We start from the raw sequence: 24,575 nt of genomic DNA on the forward strand, positions 1-24,575 counted from the left end.
TGCAGCAAACACAGGCACGACAGATTCACAGATCCACATGTGAGCAGCATATGGTTCTCATACGCCTTGCATCAGCACTCACATGCATTTCTCACACATCTCTTTAGCAGCCTTCTAATGGACACAAAGAGAGGATCAATGCCAATTTGCAAATCTGTGCCCATAGCCTCTCTTTCCATAGCTGTTACTATAACAACTATCTGCCAAAAAATGCTCCCTGCTTATTCCCCGCTTGCACTGCAGTCCAGGCAACAAGCCTCTCTCTCTTTCTCCCTCTCTCTTGTTCTGCTTTTCTCTGTCCAATCACCTTTGCTGGTACTGCTGAAAATGCTTCGCTATGTGAGGTTCTCCCGCCTTTCTTAGCCTCTCACCAACCTCTCTGATTCTCCTTTTTTCAACTCCTTGTTTATGCAAAACCAGCAACATTGGGCAGCTCTCCATCCAGCTGTTCACCTGCCTTAACCACCCCTCTTTGTCTTCTCCTCCTCTACACTTCTCTTGCTATCATCTCCTTTTTCAATCATTATTCTGAGATACTCTTGGTTTTGAACTTGCTAACTCATATCACAACCATATCAAATTCCTTCTCATGTCTAATTTTCCTCTCCTCTTTTGGGTACTGAAGTACAAAGATAATCTAGTATCAATCAGTTACTGCTTCATGGAAAAACTGCAGTGTCTAGCTGTCCTAAAGTTAATCTGTCACTTAGCAACATAATCATCCATCAGGTGAGCCACTGTATCCTTTCAGTTGGCATGTATGCAGTACTACATCTAATAAATTAGCCACCCTGCTTTTAACTCCTGTCGAAAAGATTTCCATTTTTATCAGCTCCTGTATGCTCTTCCCTCCCCCCACACATGTCAGCAACATCATAAATTGGCCTCCATTTAATTAACTCTTGAACAGCATGCAGTCTACAGCGGCCTAGTTTAGCATTACATTCATATCTCTGTACGGGCACCACGAAACCAAGCACAGCCATGCCTGGTCTAATTCATTTTCACAAACCCCCCTGGCAGCAGAGGCACACTCAGCAGTTGGCTGCTTTCAGGTAAAGAAAACAAAGAGAAGCAGAGAAGCATGCAATTCACACAGCAATCTCAGACCTTACACCAAAGATACAGCAACAAGCCAGTTTAGGCAAACAAAATGGGTGAGAAACACGGGGCAACTCATGATACAATATGATAAGATATACCATATATGGTCCACTATAGTGATAATATCAGGATACATTGCAAAATAATCATGTAATGATACATCATAATCAGGGATGGGGATGTTTAATTGTTACTGATACTGGTACCCTCATCAGTATCAATAACAAAAGTTTTTTCCTTTTGCACTAGTCAGATCAAGCATTAGTAGATCTTTCCAGGCATCCTCCCAGCTACCTCTTCCATGACGCAAGCAGTCGCCCCTGGTGTCTGGACCAGCCCAGTGGGTCCTGGACACCCAGTATGCAGTGAGGTGGATCTGGCCTGGGAAAGTGCACCAGGTGCCCATAAAAGCACAGCTGCTGTTCCCGTATCAGGCAGCTGATCTTTCATCATCCCTGCTCTTCAGAGCGTGTCAGCATTAGACACACGGTTTTGCTAACAATACCAAAACATGTACCAGAGAGAAGTTGTTACAAAGGAGTCCAGTCGGGGGCTCTGGCCATTAGTCAACGTGCAGAACTCACAGGAGTATAGAAAGACTAGAGGGACCAAGGACCAAAAGACTGACTTTTGTCCGGAAACACCACACTGTCGCGCTCAGCAAACCCACTGACCAATGCATGGGTCCAAGTCTAAGATTAATCTCAGCCTAGCAGTCAGTGGATTTATGGATTACATTGCCAAGGCAGGTGAACTGCTCTACAACTTCTATGCTCTCACCATTAACAGACACAAATGCCTGGATCTTTGATTTGGCCCAGGAGATGTGCATTCCAAATGCTTCAGCCACCTCACTCACTAGTGATATGATAAAATAACGTTATGTCACAGAATCCACATGACTTGATAACTTAAGCCCAGTTCAGACCAAAGAGTCTCGACTGCATGAGTTGAAACTATCAGCTGCTAATAACATGCCAATGTGCTACATTCCAAAAGCCAGCAAGTTCACACCACTGTAACTGGAGAAGATGATGCAACAAGTCTCACAGTCAATTTAATAGAGGTGGGAGAAAAAAAATCAATACAGCACAGAATTGTGCTATTTTGTCTGGTAATATATTGTATCGGGGATTTTTTTTCTTAACTTATTTTAAGTGATACCTGCTGAGTTATTTTTTTACATGGACAAATGTATCTACTTGAGCCTTGAATTTCTCATGTCTTAGCAAGTACAGTGGCAGGTTTTCCTGCTGACATGCAAACCTGATGGAGGAGACAGGAGGTCAGGCTGATGTTTTTGTGAGAAAAGTAAAATAGCAAAAAAAAAAAAAAACTGATGCTGTAATTTTCTAATATGTAAAGCATGATTGTATCTAATGAAATATTCTACTTAGAACAAATATTTGTTGGTGTTTGTAGCATATCAAAGTGAGATTTCCATTCTCCATTCCCTACTGGTCTGCTTGCAATGTCCAAAAATCAACTGTTTGTGATTTGAGGAACTGAATCACAGGCACCATCATCAGACAGCTAGATTGAGCTGTGATGTCTCACTTCAGACAGTTGCCATAGTTGCCAGCAATGTTCTAAATGATCTTGATGCACCATGGATCTTTGGTCTTAACTGGGCAGAAAATGTTTCCATCACAATCATAATAGTTAATGAAATGAAAAAGATAAAATGCCCCTTAGAGGTTAACTTTAGGAGTGATGTAGCTATTCACTGCTATAAAGTTTAATGTTTTTACCACTTGTCACACTAACACAACTTCTTTTACCACTGTCTCCCATTATCCTGCTGTGTTTTTTATTTTGTTTTACCTTGCGGTCAACTGTTACCAGTTGACTTCAGTCACTCTTTCTGTCATTCATGTCATAAGCACAACTATAGAGAGTCATAAAAATAATGATGAATGAAACTCCCAAAGACCCTTTTTTTTTACTTATCAATATTTGGAACTAGCAATGTGATCATTTTATCACATAAACCAGGACAACAATAAAGTGCCCTATCCTTACCCTTGCAAAAACAAGACAATAAAAAGGACATCGCCAAGAAAGGAAAAAAAATCAACCAAAAGAAACATTTGCACTATCTTTGTAAGCTTTTCACTTCCCTTAACTTCTTCACACGTGGAGTAAGGTATGTACTCCTGAGTGGTCTGCAAATGCTTAAAATTAAATCATTGGGTGGTCTTTCTAATGTTACTAAATGCTTAGTCTTGTTATTAAGTGCCAGTCAGTGGGGGTTTAGTGTTTCTGTCTGCTAGCTGATTATCTCCTGCTTTGGTTGTCACTGCCTTTAAACCCACCTATCAAACAGAAAACTCAGACTTAATATGATTACTGTAATACAAATACAGTATATTAATAGTTTATGATGCTTATTCCCTTTAAGTTAAACCAGATGAATTATGATTTCGACATATAAATGAGAAAATTGTGAGAAAAAGAAAGAGTACATGATCATGGAAGAATTAGAGAAATAGTACATTCAAAACGTTTACATGATCCACACACGTAAGAACATTAACAGGAAAAAGTCTCTACCTTTAAGTCTTTTCAGATGGACCGGTACGTCACTCTTGATGCTTTTGCTGTCATCCTCTGTGGACTCGCTGCGCACCAGAGTGGGGTCATTCTGGGCCAGCCAATCTGCCACCTTACTTTCTGATGCCATCATAGCAGCTTGTAGTGTGCTTAAGTCTCTTCCTCCTGCTCCTCCACTTCCTGTTCCACTCTTCTTGGAGCGAGATCTGTGGTGGTCAGGTGTGAACTTTGACACATGGTCCTTAATGGTGACTTTCCCAGGAGATGTGTTGTCAAATTCTATGGTGAAGGAGGCGTGACCCTGAGCTGTGGAGCACAACATTTACAGTTTCGTAACTGGGTCAGTCACACTCAGTCAGGACTATAAATATAGCTGTGCTAGGTGAAGCATGTTGAAAAGTTTACTTACATATAGATGACTATGACTTATTCATAAATAAGTGGATATTTATTTAAACATGCTCAAGTCAGCTGATGGCGTCAGTTTCAGAGTTATTGCTTCTCTCTTTAAGTAGGTATTACTTCCCGTATTATGGTGTAAAGTAAAGTCCCTTTGAGCCTCAGTTCTTTTCTCACATGACATAGACTTTATAAGTCGTTTACAATAATTCTATGCAAATTCATGAAGTTTACTGATTTAAAAGATAGAGACATGATTTACTACCTCTGCTACTGTTGTGAAATACAAAGGTCGTGAAAGAAGACAGAACATTTTCAAACACAGTTACTTGTGTTTTCAACAGATCAGAAAAAAGCAAATATTTACCTGTTGTGGAGTGAGTAGTGGTGCCCTCTGTGTCCTTGGTGGGAATCTCATGGATGCCATTATTGGCCATGTGACCCTCTTTGGTGGGGATCTCAAAGTAACTGGAATCGTGGGTGGTGGCTGCATGAAAGCCGTCCTCTTTAGATTTCTCCCCTCGACGCCCCTCTTTGCTGTCTGAGAATATACACAAGCAAAGATGTTGCAAAAATGAATCATTTCCATTTTGATCTTATGTGGCCTATTCTTGAAACCTGCCTAAGCTTTCTCAGTTTGACCAGGTGATTAAAAACCTGTATGATTTTATAACAAAAACACTGTTCATGAGAATTTCTGTAAATCTGAACTGAGTTGTTTCTTGTGCGATTTTTTGACAATATCCGCTTCTGTACAGCTTAAATATACAATACAAGGGTGAGAGCGGTAACAATCTGTCACAGGTTCTATCAAGGCGTTGCACATTATTTAATATCAGAACATCCCACTTTTAAAATGTCACGGTGTCTGATAATTGAAAAGGCTTCATTACTAAAGGTCATACAATAAGGTCAAAAAAGGAACAAATAAACTAATTTAATCACGGTCCTTTCTTCAGCATTTTTGTCACACCATCTATCAAAATTAACATCTTCTAGGAGAAAATACAGCCCTGCAGCATAAATATATCCCATCTCTTTTTCTTGTATATTCTTTTGATTCATATACAGATGTACATGCACACTTACTAAAGCCACCTATGAGGATACAGTAAGTATAGAGCTCGATAAAACCCATAGTATTTACTTTCTCATCTGGTCATGCAAACAAACAGAGCCTCTATTGGATCTGAATATGATGAATGATACTTTCAGAAATGAAAGTGGCCATCTGCTCTGTATTGGGACGCGTATGTGGAAACATATGGCAATAGGCAATATGAAGCAAGAGACAAAATCAGACATTTCAGAATTAAATTAGTAGTAACCATTTTAAGTTTATTCTCATGAATATTTTTTTCTAAGATGTGATTGTGCAGCTAAGACTAAAGCTACTCAGGATCATCTCAAAAACAGTATCTTTGAATGTTGGGACTCATTTAATCTTCAATACAAATAGACTAGAGTATAAAAATCCCTTTGAGTCATTTTTGAGACAATCTGCTGTGGGTCTTTAGTTGGCAGTAAAAACAGCTCTGCAGGTTCTGAAAGATGAACAATGTAGATTCAGTTATTGAAATCAGGACTTTAAGTACACTGAATGATGATTAATGATGCAGCAACTTCTTCGTGAAAGTCATACTAAGCAAACAAAGTGGGAAAAATGAATTGATGAGTGCCCCTTCAGTGTCTGTTTTTCTATCAATGGTCTCTATGAAGTATCAAAATACACAGGTGAAGAACAAACTATTTCCTCATCTCTATTTAGAGTAACAAACAGCTTAAGCTCCCGTGTCACACAAAGGTAATAACTGCAAATGAGTGTAAATACAACCAGAGCTTCAATGTTTGTAACTGTAGGTCACAAGGCTTGTCTGCGAAGCGCCTAGCTATTTCTGTGAAATGAAAACAGTATAAACTAAAACTGAATGTGCTACAGACTTAGACTACTACAAACAAAGAAGGAATGCACCATAAGACTTTAGTTTTACTTGAGATATTCCTAGATATAAGGGAACTTAAACGCACTAACAAAATGCACTAGGTAAGTCTGGCTTTAAATGACAGTGCCAAAACTTAAACAAACAGTTAAAATGTCTTCAACTTTTGTTTTTCATTCAAATGTAACAGTACTTAAGAGCTTAAGAACAGGTTATAAGCAATGATGTTTGACAGATGTAAATTATTGCTCAAATTAAAAGCCTTTGACAGCTCTATTAGCCAAGTCATGTGGAATTGAGAGGAATACTTACTAGAGATTACAGAGTGGTTAGCTAATGATCGCTGCAGTAGAGAGAGAGTGGTCTGTTTGAACAGTGTGTGTCTGAGTGTGTGTAATGGGAGGAATGGGGGAGCTGGTGCAATGGCGTAACCCAATCGCAGTAAGTGACAATACACAAGGAAGGGGGTGGGGGGCTATGACACACAGCCTATTCACTAGCAGGAAGAAAAGGACAAACCTAACTGACATATACATGCATGCAACAAAAAACACACTCAAACAAAATTACTTCCTGTGTTTAAACACTCTTTCACTTCCCCTCTACTATTGTATCTGATTTAACAGTTTGTAACAGCAGATATAGAGCTCATATCATCTAAACAACCCCCCCTCCTGAGCATGCTGACTGCTCCACAAACAAATCCAACATCACAAAATCTATTCAGCACTCAGTCAAGCAGTCAGTGCTCCGAGGAGGTAAAATGCCATCCACTCACCCTCTTCTATGACTGAAGTAGCCAATCCCATCAGCTTGATTTTTAGAAAGCCTACGTGGTTACAAATCACCCAGGCACGCTTGCACAGTTTTACTCCTTAATTAGAGTTTGATCTCACTATAATGAAGAAATATTTCCTTAAATCCACAGAAACATCTGCATTGTATAAGGCAGAAATAATTACAAAAAATGATACTTAAAAACACTGAAAAACAAAAGTATTCCTTTTTAGGCTGGTGAAGACACTGCCAGACAATCCATCCAGATGTGGTGAGAGATTTGAAGACTCTTCAGTCTGCTCCAATGTTTGTGATTAACCTCCCCCCACTCCTTCTGAGCACACTTGTCCACTCTAAACCAGCCTGGCACAGACTGATTTCACAGCAACGAGCTGTCTGTCTATTGGTGTAGCCTCTAATCCTGTTACTCTGACAATCCACCACTAAATAGCAGGTCCCCCCTCCCTCCCCACCGTCCAACAGTCAGTTTGTATGTGTGTACACACATATTGTAAGCAAACTTACACATATTCAGGCTCTGACTAAAACATCTGTGAGTACTGTGCTGTGTTACACACAAAAACACACACTGGCTGGCCAATACCCATTTTGCTCAACACAAAGCAAATAAACAAAGACAGAGGGCACGAACTTCAAGCGTCTGTTTCACGATAGGACAGAAAAAACATATGTGCTTCATGATTGAATTTGCAACTGCTGTTCATCTGTGGCTGATCACAAAAAGTGAATTTACTAAAGCAAACAGAAATACATGCCAACTAAATGTATAATACCACTTCTATTATTTCTGTTTTGCTAAAAAATTTTATGCAAAAATGTTACAGGCTGAAGAGACTGCAGCAAAGAAGGTTAGCATGTTAGAGGTGTTGCTTTATTGGTCCTATAATGTATAAGCCCAGAATGATATTTCAGACAAAATTTTGATTAAAAAAAGTGTTTGATTGGGTTGTGATCGCTATCTTGTATGATAAATGTACTACATTTATTCTGCAGATTCACTTTTTACAAAGTTGTTTAATATGCTTTCTTTGAAGTCTTTGATGAGTATATTTCTACTTTATTAACACTAAATAATGTTGTCCTGTTTAAAACTGTAATTCAAACCTTTATTTCCAGACAGAGCTTATCAAATTATCAATTGCCTTTGTTTTACAAATGTGTAAAACAAAGGTACCAAAGATCAACATGCATCAATTCATCCATACCATGAATATTTTGTCACTTGATTATATACAAGTTTTTGCAGTGTATGCTTAAATCAAACGGTTGAAAATGTGTTCTGTGTTTTCAGTGTAGATCTCAAAATTTGAATATATCCTACCTGACATGGAGCTGTCATGTTTTTTGTTGGATGGCTTTGTTTCCTGTTTGAAGGAGTTCTCATCGTCTGCATCCCCATCCCCCCACCAAGACGGCTGGCCATACAGGGGGGTGCCACGAGGAAGTGCTGCAACATCCCCTGAGATAGATGCAAAAAAATATGCATTTATTAAAAATAACATTGACAGAATGTGCCTCATTAAATATATTCTTAACTGTGGAATTTTAACATGTTTATAATGTACTGTGCATAAACTGTCGACATAAACTATTCATTGCATCATGATGACACAAAGTGAGCCCAGCTGCTCTCTCTCTGTTTGTGAATTAATTCCCCTCTGGTGGGGTCTTGCACCACTGACCTATTTTTCTAACTTTAGGCATCAGGATGGAAACACACACGTGCATTCTCTCTCTCTCAGACTCACGCTGTTTCAATGAAAAAGGGACTTTCCATTTGCCTCTCTGTCCCCATTATAATGAAAGCTCACATGGGATGAGCTTCCTGTGGTAACTCCTTTTTTCAGTGGATAGTACAGAATAAAGTGACAGGAAACACTTCAGAGAAACAGTCAGACTGTAAAAAAGTCTCCAGCTGGATCAGAAATACAAAGTGTTTCTATCTTTTGCCTGCTTTTTTTAAAGCACCCCTAAACCTGAGTTATATAATTTCAATCACCGACCAAGTAATTCTAGATCCTCTGTACCAAATTGCACACAGGAGGGAGGAGCCTTCTATATTAGAGCTACAAAATGTGTACTTACTATGAGTTATACTGTGTGTGAGGCCTAGTATTACACAAGTTAAACTGTAGGATTACTTTCACATAACCACAAAGAGGGTGTCATTAAGAAAATTAAACAGGGAGACATGCAACACTGCATGCGTGTTTGCTTATTTGTGGTTGATGTGAGCAAATGCATGTTATGTTTCTGACAATCAATCTTACTGTACCTCAAGAAAAGTAGTACCAGCAGATGGGTTAGCATAACGCAGGAACCCTGACCCTATTAATGCTTAATCTGTACAATAATTCAAGCCTAGTATGGCCTGGTTCCAACATCTGGGGCTTAACAGGACCCCTGCTAGCACCCAGCATGGTCAGGAATGTCAATTAATAGGGACACTCATAGATTTGAATGTCCTTCATGATTAAACAGTGACTGCATGTTTGTGTGGTAGGTAGAGCCTGTTCCCTTGTGACAATGTCTACCACCTGCTGGTCTTACAGAAAAACCCCACCACAGTTAATTTCACCAGTCTGTTCAACATTGGGTTTTCTTTGGGGGGGGTGTTTTGTTTTTAAATCTAACATAAATGTAGACCCTAATATTTGTCTAGCTACTGTATTAATACCCATAATAGATCATTATAGCACTCAATAATTCTAAATTTCAAAGGGGAAAAATAAACATTAGATAAAAATATTGGGTACAAAATAGGAATGGGCAGTAATACGGTAATACCATATACCAGGGATTTAAAAAAAGACACGGTATTGCTTCAACTACCGTTAATAAGACAGTGCCATGTAACGGGTTTAAATAACTGCCTTAAAATATGTATCCCCCTCCACCAGCAGCAACATTGCCAATGTGTGAAGATGCTTTAACATGATAAATGATATCCTGCTTATGATTTCATTTCAATTTGGCAAATGATGAAGCCGCTGATACTGGCGTATTTGAACGCGCAATGGCCTGGCTCCTTGGCATAACGCTGGCACAGCGGTGTGCTCCTCTCTAAAGTTAAAATGTTTAAGTGCACTGCTGGCTGTAATGTGATCCACGGTATTGTGAGTTCAAAAAACACGCTAATTCTTCTTTCAGTGTGTAGATCAGTGATGAGAAATGTTCCTATTTAGGCTATTAATAACCACAGGTGTTGCGTGCTGCAGCAGCAAAGTTGAGAATAATTACCCCATCAACACATTTTAAAAATGTCTGAACTTCTCTTGAGCCCTTTTTTGTGGAAATTTAGATAAAGTTTATCAATACTTGTAAGTTATTTAAAGCTCTAAAGTAGTCCACAACATTTTATAAGCTTCCTATAAAGTAAACTTGTGGCGACAGAGCTCACCAGGCAACACAACAAGGATATAAATAATTAACGCCGATCTTTATCTGTTTGGAAGCACACTGGACATTCCTTCACACTCATAGATACTGTATAATAACAGCTGTGAATTTTTATTTTAACTTATCCTCGTGCAATAGGGTAAAGATGTCATATAGATAACCTATTACGCACAGAGACACGGAGAGTGAGAGAGAGGAAAAAGGGAGACCAAGGATGATTTCATCCTGACCCATCTCTGCTTACCTGTAAGGTGTAAAATAAAGGCTTCAACTTAAAGTCACTTCCAGCTAGAAATGAGCTGTAATATCATGTGCCGAGGTATTAATAAATAGCCACGTTATCGCTTAATTACAGTCATGTAGACAGTACTGCATAAAAAAGCAGATGGTTATAAAAAAAAATGCCTCGAGAGTCTGTGTCCATTCCAACAGTAGCACCACTGTGTGTGTGAAGAGGCTTCAGAGGGGATGACAGAATTTCTGTTAATGATGTCAGGCCAATTTGGCAAACGACGAATGCGCACATACATACCAGCATATAGAAACTATAAATGTTGGCATTATTGCACTTCGAAGAAATAATACTAAAGGCCAAGCTTTATCTGTTTAAAAGCACGCTGGACATTACTAAACATTCCCACATCCTATATGATAATAGGTTATTATGTCTGATAATGGATCTGGAAGGAGCGGAGATAAGAGAGAGGAAAAGCGCACCTCTGTGCGGAGAGGAAAAAGAGAGAAACATCATCTGAACCAGTGTCCTGAAGTAAATGTTTACTCCTATGATAAACATGCTCACCTGTGGGGAGGGTATGACAGTGTTAAAAAGTGGATACCGCCCAAGCCTAAACCCAAAAAAGCTGGAGCAGCTTCTAAATTCCTGTATTATCACATTTCTGTGAATAAGTCTCTCACCTCCCAACCTCTCCTCTGTTTTGTGAGAATCCACAGATTTTGCTGGTGGATCTTGGGACAAAGTGACCCCGTCTGTTGCTCTGCTCCCTCCTGGCCTTTGGCTACTGCCACTTGAAGACTTGAGTGTTTTTGTGGGGGTTTTAGTGGGAGACTTGCTAGTGGTTGTGGTAGTAGTGGTTTCTCCATTCGCTGGCTTCTTGCTGAGCTGGAGGCCACTGGTAAATTTTTCATGCTGCAGAAAAGAAATTGAAAACAGTATGACTGTATCATGGTGAACATGGATACTTGAAAGTGTGTGTTATGAAGATGCGTATGCATGTCTTACCTTCAGAGCCTCCTCAGGAACTGTGAGCTCTCCTCTAACTACTGTGAACAGGTTGGTATGTGAAGCTAACAGGTTAAGGAAATACTGGCCTCACAGTTATGATACAAGCACATGGATACACATAATGTAAACGTACAAATGAAACTATTTACTACTGCCCATAATACTATCTTTATTTTTATTAATTACGAGTATTTTTGGAAATAATTAAAATACTCTGCTTGGGCTTAAAGTGGCTGTTCAATGTGCTCCTTAAATTCACTGATAGTCACACGAGGGCTGGAGAAAAAGGATATCATATCCAAACCTCAGCTTGTCCTCCAGCTTCAGAGTGATGTACATCTGTTCCTGAATGCGAACATCATTAACAAAGGTCTGGCAAGGGAAAAGAAAGCAAAACAAGAACCAGTGTAAATATTTAACCAAAGGTAAGATTAGAAAAGACATTAGACAAACACAAATTCATTAATAATCAAAAACAGGAAGTATTTTTTAAATAACTGGAAAAAAGTAAAGACAATGGACTATTAGGCAATTGAAGTCACATTAACTTAATGTTTCATTTTGATGTGGTAATTCTGCTTATATCTAAGCATCGTAAATGTTTTTTAATATTGATGTATCTGTTAGTTATTTTCTAAGTTGTTTTTGATTACCCTGTCATAAAGTATTAGAACAGTAAAGTAACACATATTTATACAGTCTGCTCATTTAATTTTCATTACAGAAGAAAGCAGCCATCAGTTAAATAGTTTGTTGGACCATTGAATGTTATAGTAAACTTTAAGTTAAAGGTCAACTGCCAATCCAGCTGTCAAAAGTAAAAGTAACATTTTCCATCAAGTGAAAACACCATCTCTTGCTGAAATGTAAATAAGACATTAGCCCTAGATGTATGACTGTGCAATATGTTGCTGCCAATCATTGATGTTAAACCTGCATAAGGTCAATGAGAACCAGGTTTGAATAAAATCATTGTAAACAGCTGAGTCAGCTGAGTCTGGTGTGTCCTTATAAGAAATCAGTCTACCATAGCCAGGTCTAAGCATGACAGTGAGTGTCTATACTTCTAACTGTTTCCTTTCCTACTTCTTCCTTTCCTCCATTCCAGTTCCCCCTTCCTCTCCTTCTACAAAGTACCATGCAGCCTTCAGGCCGATCGGGTTTCACTGAACTGCTAATGAAATTCTATCATGCTAGCACTGCTGTTGTAATAAAACATTCCTGCCTCCCTTTATGTGAGATCAATTCCAGACAGCCTAACAAAAACAACTATGACACTCTGAGTGTTGGAGAAAAATGTACCACAGCTCAGACACAGATATTTTTTCCTCAGAAGAGTTGCAGATCTCCATTTATCTACTGACTCAGCAGGGGAAAACTTCCTCTAAATCCTGCCAAAGAAGCTGCATGGTCAATGACACAGCAGGAAGTGGCTCTGACTCTATCTTCCTGTCTAAGAGAAGGAAAAGGATGTGAGGAACGCCTATGTGTCCAATCTGGTGTGCTGTGACTGAATGCTAATCACTACACATGACTAACAGCATGTGGCCTGGGTTTACTGAGCTATAACGTCAAAGAGAAAAGTGAAGCATAGCTAAACTGGGAGAAACACAGAGGTCATTTATGAGTCTCAAGTTTATGATACAGAATTGCTTTCAAAGTTACAGAAATGCTTGTCAGCTCTGGTGTATCTTTAATCCCTCAGTTTGTTAATCTACTTTATGCTCAGTTAGTGATTCACTGTATATCCTCCAAAATACATTTTAACAGCCAGCCAAGACCACAGACTGGGCTAGCATTGCATCATCAAGCAACATTCACCAAAGCTGGACCCTGCAAGGGCGTGGGTCAGAACCACATTCAGGAGGAACATGCCACTGACAAATGCTTAAAAGCTGCTGTGTAGCTCAACTTAATATGAGCAGAAAAAACTGTGATAGAATCAAATACATGTACGCAAATGCCCAGACGGTTGCCATAATTGGTCATAGAGCTACTTTGACAGATAAACTGTAGACACAATAACACCCACCCTTAAAAACTGTCACATTTTTGTTGTGCATAACATATACATTAATATACATTAACATATAATTCTATAACTGAAATGTTAATATTTATTTTTTTTCCAAATAATGGCAAAGTGGCCGCAGTCCATAGGCAGTGATTTGTGTTTTTAACACTCTGATTAGATTGGTTGTGATTTGAATAATTAGGTTTGGATACCAACTGACCTTAGCCCAGATACAAATCATTACTGACAGAGAGATTGATTAACAGCTGAAAAATTGAAGGTCACACTGACTGCCGAAAAAAAAAACAAAAACAAATGACCCTTACAAACCTCTGCTCCAGGATGTGTAATCTGAGTGATCTTTGCTCTTTCTCTCCTTTTCTATTAATTTCTCATCATGTGTGTGCTCAATCCATCTTCCTTAGAACCTCTCTCATTTCTCCCCATCCCTCTGACATTATATGACACCCTTCTCTCCACAGTTTTTTTCTTGTCTCTTTTGTCCTTTGTCTTTGTCCTCACCTCTCTCTCTGATTTGCATGTTTCTATTTATGTACTCACCCCATTCAGGCTGCCCAGGTCCTTGACCTTGTGTTCGTCAGTCCCTGGCTCGTAGTTGATGACTGCATGCTGCTTATCCACACTGCGGGACTTTAAAGAAAACAAACGCACACACAAAGCATAAGCCAGTTAGAGTGCATAATGATATAATTGAAATTAAATTGAGATTATGGGGTGGCTGTGGGTTTGTGATAAAGTTGGCCATTTCACAACCAAAACATTGGGGGTTCAATCCCCAGCTCCTCAGTCCCTTGTAAATGTGTCCTTGAGTAAGACATCTGACCCCAAATAGCTCCCACTGCTGTGACAGTGGTGTGTGAATGAATATGAATGGGATTATTTAATACTGATGGACACTTTACATAGTAGCTACTGCCATCAGTGTGCAAATGGATTTAAATGTTTGAGTGTGACATGTGGGGTATCAAGCTCTCTGAGTGCTCAGATGACTAGAAAACCTCCGTACAAGCTCAAGTTAATTTACCAAGTTAACTAAGTAATAATAATAGAAAGCTGTTTGTCCAGATTTCCTTACAGGCAGAAGATTCTTTTTTTATTCTTTACCAAGCTAATCTTCACAGTTGGTACATTTTATGCATCACTGACATTTTGTACACCTTGACATTACAGAAAGCATGAGTCTGACTGTGAACTGAAGAATAGTTTCACAACCATACTCGAGCCCAATGTGCAATGCTAAATCTCTGTGGCATTATGAGCATCTTATGTCAAGAATGCATAACTGACTGTGAATATTTGATGTTTGTAAGTCCATCTATTCAGGAATTTCAATGTCTTTCACACTGCAATCAAAGACCTTCACATTCATGCACAGCTCTTAATACATGCACAGACACAGACTGGGGAGAGCAATGGCACAATAAAGGACTCAAGGTGAAAGTATTGATTTTCTGAAGTGTTCCGAAGTCCCTATCAGCAGTTTTGATTGTAAATTGTTTCCAGCACAAAGACTGCAATCCTCTGTAAAAAAAAAAAAAAAGAGATGTGTCTCAGTTTTAAAGAAATCTGAAGCTAACAATGTCACATTTGACATATATCTTTCTTATGAATCCAATCACGCATCAAAGTATTAACCCTGAATTGACTGCTAATCTGCTGCAGTCTCCCAGTTGTTAAGAAACCTTTTAAAAAACATAGGGAAAAAAAACATTAAAAAAATTGATCATTTCTCCTAGGTCTATTTAGTGTTATATGAGAAAGATGACATCTAAATGTAATTTCAGCTTTAATAGTTTAAAAGTCTGCTGTACCCGAGTTTGCAGCTGCATGCCTGATGTCATATTTGGTGTCAGACATTTCTCAGTGATTAGCTCATTATTTGGTGTTGCTAGTTTTGAAATTAAAGTACTTGTGTTCTCCAATGCTGATCACATATGGTGATGATATCTAATGCAATGTCAATGTATTAACTGAAGTCCATACAACAAATATTAAGTGTTCTTAATATTCTTAAACATTTTACTACATTTGACAATATAGAGAGTGAAATTGTAAAAAGATCCACACCAGAAAACAATGATTTTATTGATACAGTCAGTCTCTTGTGATTCTCTTTAATTAATTTCACGTTCAACTTACAGAACTTTCCTGTAACCTCATTACTCCCTACCTTGGCCTTACTTGGCCTGCACCCTCTGCTGGATCAAAAATGTAAATAAAAAGGCTGTAGTGTTTCAGAAGTTAACCCAAGAGAAGCAACTTCAGAGGGCCAACCATGATGATTACCTTAGAGAGATTAGGATAGATCAAACAGGATAGAAACCAACTGAGCCGCGTGTTGGGCTTCACTCCACAGGATCAAGCAGACTCATGCTGCTACCAGCAGAAATACTGCTGACCAACTGAATATCTGAAGATACAGCTAGAGAACGCAGATGTAAGGAGCTCAGCATAACTTAAATGAGAGTCAGCAAAGTAAATACATCTGAAGTAGAATAATGTGTTCAAAATTAGAATATACCAAAAAGTGCAAGGGTGAAAGCGTAATGATCAGGCAGAAAATAAATGAAACAAGAGAAAATGATCAGGAATATAGAAAGAGACAGAGACAAGAGGCAAATATGATTCATCAAGAAAACAGGAATAACACCCACACACAAACTGCAGACAAGTTCAGCTATGAGACTGAGGAGATAATCCTAGGAGACAGAAAAGGTTTCAACAGTCCACCTGACCAAGTTTGTATCTGGTTAGAGCTACCAGGGAAAAACTGTATTATGTGATAAAGGCTGAATTTATGCTGACTATGTTGCTGTCATTATTTCTCTCTCCTTCCTTTGCTATAAAGCAAGAACCCTTTCTGATTATTCTGCTAGAGCCCACAAACAGCACTGTCAAAAACAGTGATTGATGGCCAATTCAGAGTAATGACATCAGAGTATTTACCAAACATTCAGATCACTCAAGTTGTAGGGTGATCATTTTCTATTCGCTATTTCTTTCTGTGAGTGTGCACGCACTGCATTTGTGTTAAATTCAGTGCATGAAAAAGCAGCTCAATATGTAGCCATGTGATCAGACATTAGCCTGATAAAGCAGTCACATGGAGGTAAAGAAGCAGTTACACAAAGTAATGGACAAACACACAAACAAAAGCCAAAGATGCCCTCAATTTGTAATATTCTGTATCATCCCATCAGCCCAAAGATATCCCAAAGGAAGGGATACAACATATACACATGAGCAGGGTGCTAGTCATCAGAGATATATTACAAATTTTTCCCCAAAGTTTTTACTTGGGGGAACAACTCTATATGTTTCAGTGAATATCCGCTATTACTTCTATTCATAAGTTTCCTTAGCAAAGAAGAGGACTGTGAAAGGAAATAGGCAAGCAGGGACAGTAATAAAAACTCAGCAATCAGCAGACTTAAAGGGCATCAAGGTCAGCTTTAGACACAGTCCTGCCATCTATATAACTGTCCTCATATATAATGTACATCCTCTCAGTTGAGATGAAAAGTTGGCTCCTGAACTTAGAGATATATGAAATTAAGAAAAAACCAAGGATGTAGGGTTAATCTGAAAAAAAAGCATGAAAAGTGCAAATTAAAGTTTTGGCTGTGTGAAAATCAACAAGCCTGAACTATGTATAATATTTAAATAATATGATATTACAACCACAGTAACTTAATTGTTTGTTATTCAATTAGACTGAAGAGCGATCTACAAAGGTCCCTTTCACCCATGTAATAAAAAAAAGAAACAAAATAAGAGCAAGTACTGACTATGTTCCTCAGAGTCTAAGACTCAGAAGGGCACTGGTACCAGTTAAACTTCCCTCGACATGTAATGTCATAACAGAGACTGCTGCCATGGTTGCACCCCCTACCCACTACAACTGAGTCAGTCAGATAAGATCTAACTCAGGAGGTATCTGCCCCACTTTCTATTAATAGTATGGTGACCAGAGGTACACATGAACGTACACACAGTCTCCCTAGATGTGTGCACAGCTGCACTGATACCAACTGAGGACACACACACATACAGACATGAGGAAATAAAAACAACCCTGCTAAACAACAGTTCAAGCAGTCAGGGCTAATAAAAAAAAACACTCTGAACAGTTAGCTAATGAGACTGACTGTAATGAGGCCAGCAGGTTATTTACATCACTGAGAGAAACTCCTTCAAGAGTGTCAGGCTATGTGTATTCTGGTAGCCTATCATATAATCTCAAAATCAAGTAACTTTCTAAGACTAGGACTGCCATTTCCTCCTGCAGCATAGACTGGAGAAAAAAAACAGCACATGGCAACAGCGTCTTGTCCCCTTTGGTTTATTGAAGCTGTCAGTGAAGAAACATGTGTTAAGAGTTCTCACCTGTAGCATTAGTTCACAGTCATCACGGCCAACGAAGATCATTTCCCGAGGCAGTCGGTGGCGTGTCCCCCCACTGCTAACCAGGAACCAGGAGGTCACACTCATCGCTGCAACCTGTGTCTGCCCCTGGTACACACCTACACACAGAGAAGCAAACAAGAAGAGAAAGTTTAGGACACTTGTGTAGTCAAATAAAAAGTGATCAAATCTGGCAGTGGCAAATCCTGCAGACGTAAATTGCTCCTGAGGGATTACACTTTTATATGGAAATGCTACTCAGGCAAATGTCCACAAGTCAGGATAGAAACATCTATATGTAAAATGAAAGAAAATCCTGCTTCTCTAAATAAAAATGACTCTAATGCCTCATATGGAGAAATACAGAGACTGGTGTAGGATATTACAAAAAATAGTAAATAAAATAAAGATCTCAGTGAAATAAGTTTAATGAATTTAAAAAGTGTTTAGAGATCATCTATTTGCCTTATCTTGAAGAAAGAATGAAGCAAATGCAAAAATGTTGTTTAAAAATAAAATAGCGCATCTGAAATACACACCTCTGGTCCGGGTATCTCACTGATGATAGACTGCTGCCAACAAAACACAGCTAGGCCATCCTGAATGGGGATAAAAAGTAAAATGTTTAGTCTTCTTTTCATTTATAACATAGAGGCAGACATACACATAGATATTGCTTTATGTTATATGATACAAAAAGCTAAAATGCAAAAAAGTAAAGTAATAAAACAGCACAGTGATAGACAAAGTGTAAAGAAGTGAATAGATCCACTAAATCACAACACTCCATATTGCTTCATTTTGTTTTGCTTGTGGGGGGAATGAGGTTCAGTAGGCGGTCTTGTAATGTGATGCCGCAGAGACTACGTCTGGAAGTGAACACTAAGCCAGCCAGTAAGATACATCCTCTCTCTCCCTGTTTGCCTGCCCTGATCATTGCCAGATGTTAGAGGAGGAAGTGATGTAGGAATGTTGGCTGGCCTCCCCAGCAGGACATTTATTTTCCCTCTCGCCTTCCTCCTCCCCTTGCTCTCCTTCAGATGTGCTGAAAAGGAGGTCAAAGCCAGCCACTCTGACTTTCCAACTTCTCAGGCCTGGAAGGATTGACCGACATGCTAACTTAATGACTGTTTTTAAACTGGCCCTCTGGATTGTTAGAAGTTCAGTTTGATTTCTGGCCAAACAAGTGTTTAAGATTGAGCCTGTCTGACTGACGAATGCTGTACAATAAATCACTGAAAGCAACTTTACAAAATTTGATTTTTTACACTTTCACAAAATAAAAACAATACACACAGAGCACCTCAGAACGAGGTAGAAATTTTCTGCATTGAGTGAAGCCTTAATTTTTAAATTAATACTGATGTTGAGAAATTTTAAACAGTATTTCTGATTATTTATTTCATCACTATACAGGTTTCAAAGGGAAGGTTTTCATGGTAATTTCAAGAGGCACTAAAATAACAGACCCTCTATCTTGTATAGAAAATGCCAAGCAAAGCCCATCAGTGACGGAATTAAAGATTATTCAGCTAAGTACTTGCTCACTTGACCTCATAAGTACTTGGTATACCAACTCAGTAATCCCTGGGTAAAATTTTAATCATCTACACCCCTCTAACAACCTCTTGCACGATGCTGTTGGGAAGATGCAGGCACTAAAGCAACAGCTGTCACTGATGTAAAAAGTGTAAAAAGGATCTGTTTTCATGAAAGAATATCTAAGGGCTTTATTTGACATGCCAACATTTAATACGGACATTTAAGAGACTTATTTATTTACTATTATGCTGCATTTCAAGTGTTACAAAATGCTACAACATGTTGTGATTGTATAGTGCTGTTTTCTAATATATCTTTATTGCTGCTGTAGTGTTGTTCTTAAAGAGAGACTGAAACATACATATGAAATAACAAAGATGGGGTGACCTTTGACTCAAACACATTTTCAAAACTGGTTTGTCCAAAACTGATTTAAATTTGCCTGTAACAGTGTAAAAATATACTAAGAATAGAATCACTAAGCATGAACAAGCTGAGCAATTTCTGACAAAACTGTCACTGAACAGTTTTCAGCTCAGTTTCTCATGTTCATATGATTCCCATCCTCTGACTGGTGAACATGTTCCTACAGGAATGACAATGACCACGTCATATGACCCCTTCATACATGTGATGCGGAACACAAAACATGTTCAGATCTGATGCTGCACTAGAACAGCTCTGCAACCATTATCAGTGAAAGCCTATGAAGAACAACAGCAGTGCCTGCCATTACACTATAATTATGTGTTGTTACCCCTCCCCACTGAAACTAAAGCATCTGAAGCCTGGCATCTTTTAACAACTACACAGTTACTGCAGAATGCAAGGTTAACGATAATGTGGTTGAGGAGCCTGAATACCAGCCTGTACCATGCTGTTAAAGTCCTTCATGCTATCACACATGAAAGACATGGCATACAGAGGGAATGCAGCGGTGGGTCTTACCAAGAAGACTTAGCTGTCTGCTTAACATGTGTTCCTCACAGTCCTAATGATACGATTTTCAGACAGATTTTGTATCCTGGATTTCCTGGCCTAAATATGATGGAAAATTGAACAACATTTAACCGCATTAAAACTCTAATATAGTGGATTATCAAACAGTTATATAATATAATCTGTTATATAATATTTCTAAAATATGATCTTGTTCTTTTGATCAAATATGAGAATTTACTTCATGTGTACATAGAAATTTGGTAACTGCAGTTTTTGGGCATTTTGCATGCATTCGAAAATGTCACCTTGGCTAATTTTTAATGAAAGAAATTTGACAGTTAATATATTAAACAGATTCACACATTATTCGCTACTTCTAAGTTCTTGCAATGACAGGTAAACTGCTACAATGTTATATCTCTGTTTCTGAAACGCGAAGCAAGACAAGATGCAAAAGAAATGGCTTCTTATGTATGAGTTCTTCACATTTTTAACAGTTAAATACATGCAAATATCAACAGTTATTCTTTTGACTTTGTCTCAGTAGCTCAAATTATAGGAGGAATAGTGACCTCATGGTTTTAGCAGGAATTCCCCAGCCCCCAGACCTTACACACAATATCAAGGAGTGAAAGGGAGGGATTATGCGGAGATGACTGTGAACTCTTTGTCTAGAGGAGATGGTAGTGAAGAGAGGAAGCATGTGCGCAGCACTTCCTGTAGTGGATAGCTCAGACATATTCAATTCCATAGAAGCTGTCATGTCGATTTTTTTTATTGCATTAAATAAATGAAGAGCCAAGTGTCATCTACATGTGGCTGCTCATTCACAGCTAAAAAATAAGACTAATGCTGTTTGAAAATCCTCTAGAATATCAAGAAAGAGAAGCAGGTTATAAGCAAACTAGAAAGGGCATTGCTTTTATTATCGATTGTTCGCTAAAATGACCAATAAACAATATTATGTTCAGACATGTGGTTAATTATGAAGCAGGGACATGCAATCATGTTTATCAGTCCAGAGTTATTGCTCAGCGTTTCCATTTTCCATGATTCATTATATAAGTACTCCTTTGTCCACCATTCGAAATCTGTTCCCTCCACTCCAAACTAGCCAATTGCTAACAGTCTTAAAGGGGACAGGAAGTGATGTCAGGGAGTTCCAGTTTATCTGCCGGCATCCAGTATGTCTTTGCTGCAACACATGGTTACTGCTCTCCACGTAGCATCTGTCTTCAGTGTGTATCACCGGATGATGCAACAGCTGGGTAACCATCCGCTCTGCTCATCTGCTTTTTCATTTGAACCTCTAAGACGGTCGCACCACCAAGACTCTGATAGCTGATTCAGACCAACATCACTGACAACTGCTGTTTGCAGCCTCATACAGATTTACACAAACACACACATGGTTAGTAAACCAAGATGATGAAGAGAGTAAGAGAAAAGGAATCAGAGCAGTCAAGGGGAGACAACTCATACTCTTGTCACACATGTTTCCAAACAGTCCTATGATGAGAGCCAAACTTAGTCCCAGAAAGGGTGTGGCTGTCTGAATAAATTGTAAACATGTAGCATAAAGCACAGTGCATCTACATTAAGATTTGCCAACAGCTACAGTACAGATGGAGAAAACTTGGAGAACTTGGAGAAAAAAATGTGTTAGGAATGGTAACACTGTTTCTGTGATGGCTTTTAGGAGAAATGTAAGGAAGATACTCTTGTTTTGCTAGACACTATTTAAAAGTGATTACATTAAAAAAGCTTTTAAGAATTGGTTGCTCTTAACTCTAACACCTGGTCGGTCTCACCCAGGAGAACTCCTCTGCCAGGAGGTGGTGCATTAAATGTTTACAACAGCAGCAGAAGCTGCTTGTTCTGATATAAATAGCACTAAGTCGTTAGCTGTACAGTGATACCCCTCTGACTGAAAAGGAAAAGAATAGAGCATTAACTGTATTAAATCAAACTCCATTCACAAGGCAATCTGAGTGGATTATCATGAAACAGTGCAATCTGACTCACTGCTAAGTCATTTCTTGGAAGTGTGGAAATTTAACACCACAGCAAAGACAGCTTAGTACCACATATGTTGTCAAAATGAGAGGAAAAGAACTTTGTGGATTTAATTTTATACATGGCCTGAAATTTATGTACTAACATGGATATTGTACCTTTGCAATAATGGAAAAACACAAACATAATAAATACTGATGGGCAGCAACTTGGAGGCAAAACAAAAGAAAAGAAAAAAGTAAATTGAAAAGCAAGAAAATAAAAAAGCAGCTACCTATTCCCTTGAAAATGCAGAGGTAAGATCAGCACATCGATATTTAACAGACAAGAGACGCTGCATTCCACCTGCAACCCTTTTTGGGGTCTCTTTTGGGAGAAAGGGAAACCTCCAGACCCTAAGGGTGTTAACTGCACACCTTCTCTGGACAGACGGGCAGACAAACAAGACAGACAAAAGGATTTCTGCAGTCCCTAATGGCTAAGTCTACAGTAGATGTAAAGACATGAAAGTGTACAGTAAAGAAGGAAAACAATCTATCATTTCTCTCTAAACCTCTGTGTGTGTAAGACAAAGAGAGACACTGATGAAGATATTCAACAAGCTTAATACAAACAGGGTCAGTAATATGAGCTCTAAATCATAAACCTAAGAAAACTTAATGTTTCAAAGATCACACTTTTTTGTCTAAAGAATACACTACTAACGCAACTACAACAAATGATCTACTGATGGTGCATCATGCTTTCAGGAATTTCATTTGTTATATTGTACTTTAAGAATACACACACTTCCACAATGATAGTTTAAGTCATGTAATATGTAATTTTTTTTGTGATTTAAGTGAGGAATGAGTCCATCTGTGTCAAAGCCCAACTCTGAACTCCAGTCCTCTAAACAATACTTTAATATATTTTAACTCTGCAGGGCAGCCAAGTTGGTCACATGATGTTTTGTTTGAAAGCAGTTAAATCAAACAGTACATTTCTTTTTTTTGGTCTAAAGTTAGGGGCACACAAAGGAACACTTTATGGCTTCTGTTGTGATATCATTCTTTGAGTGCGATTCCTTTTGACATCTGAATCAAGTTGCCCTACTTTTACCTCTCCTCATAAATGAAGAATAAGGGGAAAACACTTAGTGGCCATATTCTGTGTGAATACTTCCAGTTGTATTTTTAGGAATAACCCCATCTCATATTTACCCTCTTGAGTTGTTCAACCCTTACTTTAACATAGGAATTACAGCCAAGTTAAGAAAAACTAAAATTGGTGCTGAAATCCATGTAAAAATATCTGGTTATGCCCTGAGGATGAATGCAGTTTGCAGTATTTATGCCAACTAAGAATACTCCTCTAGCTTTTAACCTCTGTTTGGGTAAATGCAGTCAAATGAAGATGAGCAACATTTTGACATGCATACAAAGCGCTTGACTTCATCATGTGCGTTTTTTCCCCTTATCCAGTGGCCTGTGCATCAACAATAGGCTGGTCATATGAGTTCAATCTGAGAGAAATAGTGCAGTTTAACATGGAGTCATGTTATCCCCATCATACTTTACAAATCTGGATGCTGCATTTTGAGTATAATCAAAAGGAACTACATTAAAAATGTTGATGACTTATGGAATTGAGAAGTATGTTTTGAAGGGGATATAATTACTGCACTCTGATGAAGTATACCCTGTCATTAATCTCTTACAATAGGATAATAGCACCATGCAGAGAGATAATAAATCATTAGGGTGTCAGTAAAGCCCTTCAAATCTGCAGAAACCTGAGTAAGCATGTGTATTTATGCTTCACTCTGTGTTGATTGCTTATAAATGCAGCATGTGGCTAAGAAAAATCTCCATGCAGCAGAAAAGACCATATGGTGCCGAAAAGCGGACACACGTATCACATGAGCAGTTGGCGATAGGAACAAACAAGCAAACACCTCCATTTAGCCTGCATCCGTGCAGCAGTGCCTCATTGTTTTCACCAAACACAAAGCCAGCACAGCCCTCTGGCCTTAAGAAATACCCACCACATGCTCGCTGACCCTGCTGTTCCACATGACCCACAGACCTACATATGGAAATTTACACCTCATGGATATTAAGGAATATACAGCATTTTAGCAAAAAAAAAAAAACATAACCTGCCCTTAGGCACCATCTAAGAAAGTGATTATTTTTCATGAGGCACAGAGGGAAAA

The 24,575-nt window shown here is 38.6% G+C and overlaps 1 protein-coding gene across 8 annotated transcripts in view; it reads right to left on the bottom strand.

The window, feature by feature from the left end:
* The window catches only part of cep170aa (centrosomal protein 170Aa), a 46,432-nt gene that overhangs the window by 18,096 nt on the left and 3,761 nt on the right, over window positions 1-24,575 (bottom strand). For 6 of the 8 annotated variants that reach the window (XM_041789286.1, XM_041789288.1, XM_041789285.1 and 3 more), the window contains exons 2-10: window positions 18,418-18,477; window positions 17,861-17,997; window positions 14,015-14,104; window positions 11,733-11,811; window positions 11,437-11,495; window positions 11,112-11,343; window positions 8,116-8,253; window positions 4,424-4,597; window positions 3,658-3,963 (exon numbers count right to left, since the gene is read on the bottom strand). In XM_041789286.1, the coding sequence (XP_041645220.1) occupies window positions 3,658-3,963; window positions 4,424-4,597; window positions 8,116-8,253; window positions 11,112-11,343; window positions 11,437-11,495; window positions 11,733-11,811; window positions 14,015-14,104; window positions 17,861-17,965 (1,183 nt within the window). In that variant the 5' untranslated portion in view covers window positions 17,966-17,997; window positions 18,418-18,477. Of the gene's footprint in view, window positions 1-3,657; window positions 3,964-4,423; window positions 4,598-8,115; window positions 8,254-11,111; window positions 11,344-11,436; window positions 11,496-11,732; window positions 11,812-14,014; window positions 14,105-17,860; window positions 17,998-18,417; window positions 18,478-18,663; window positions 18,674-20,368; window positions 20,425-24,575 lie in introns of those variants that run through there. The other 2 variants (XM_041789283.1, XM_041789284.1) reach the window with 2 other exon arrangements.

Source organism: Cheilinus undulatus, linkage group 6, assembly GCF_018320785.1.
Source record: "Cheilinus undulatus linkage group 6, ASM1832078v1, whole genome shotgun sequence".
In the NCBI taxonomy this organism is placed as follows: Eukaryota; Metazoa; Chordata; class Actinopteri; order Labriformes; family Labridae; genus Cheilinus; species Cheilinus undulatus.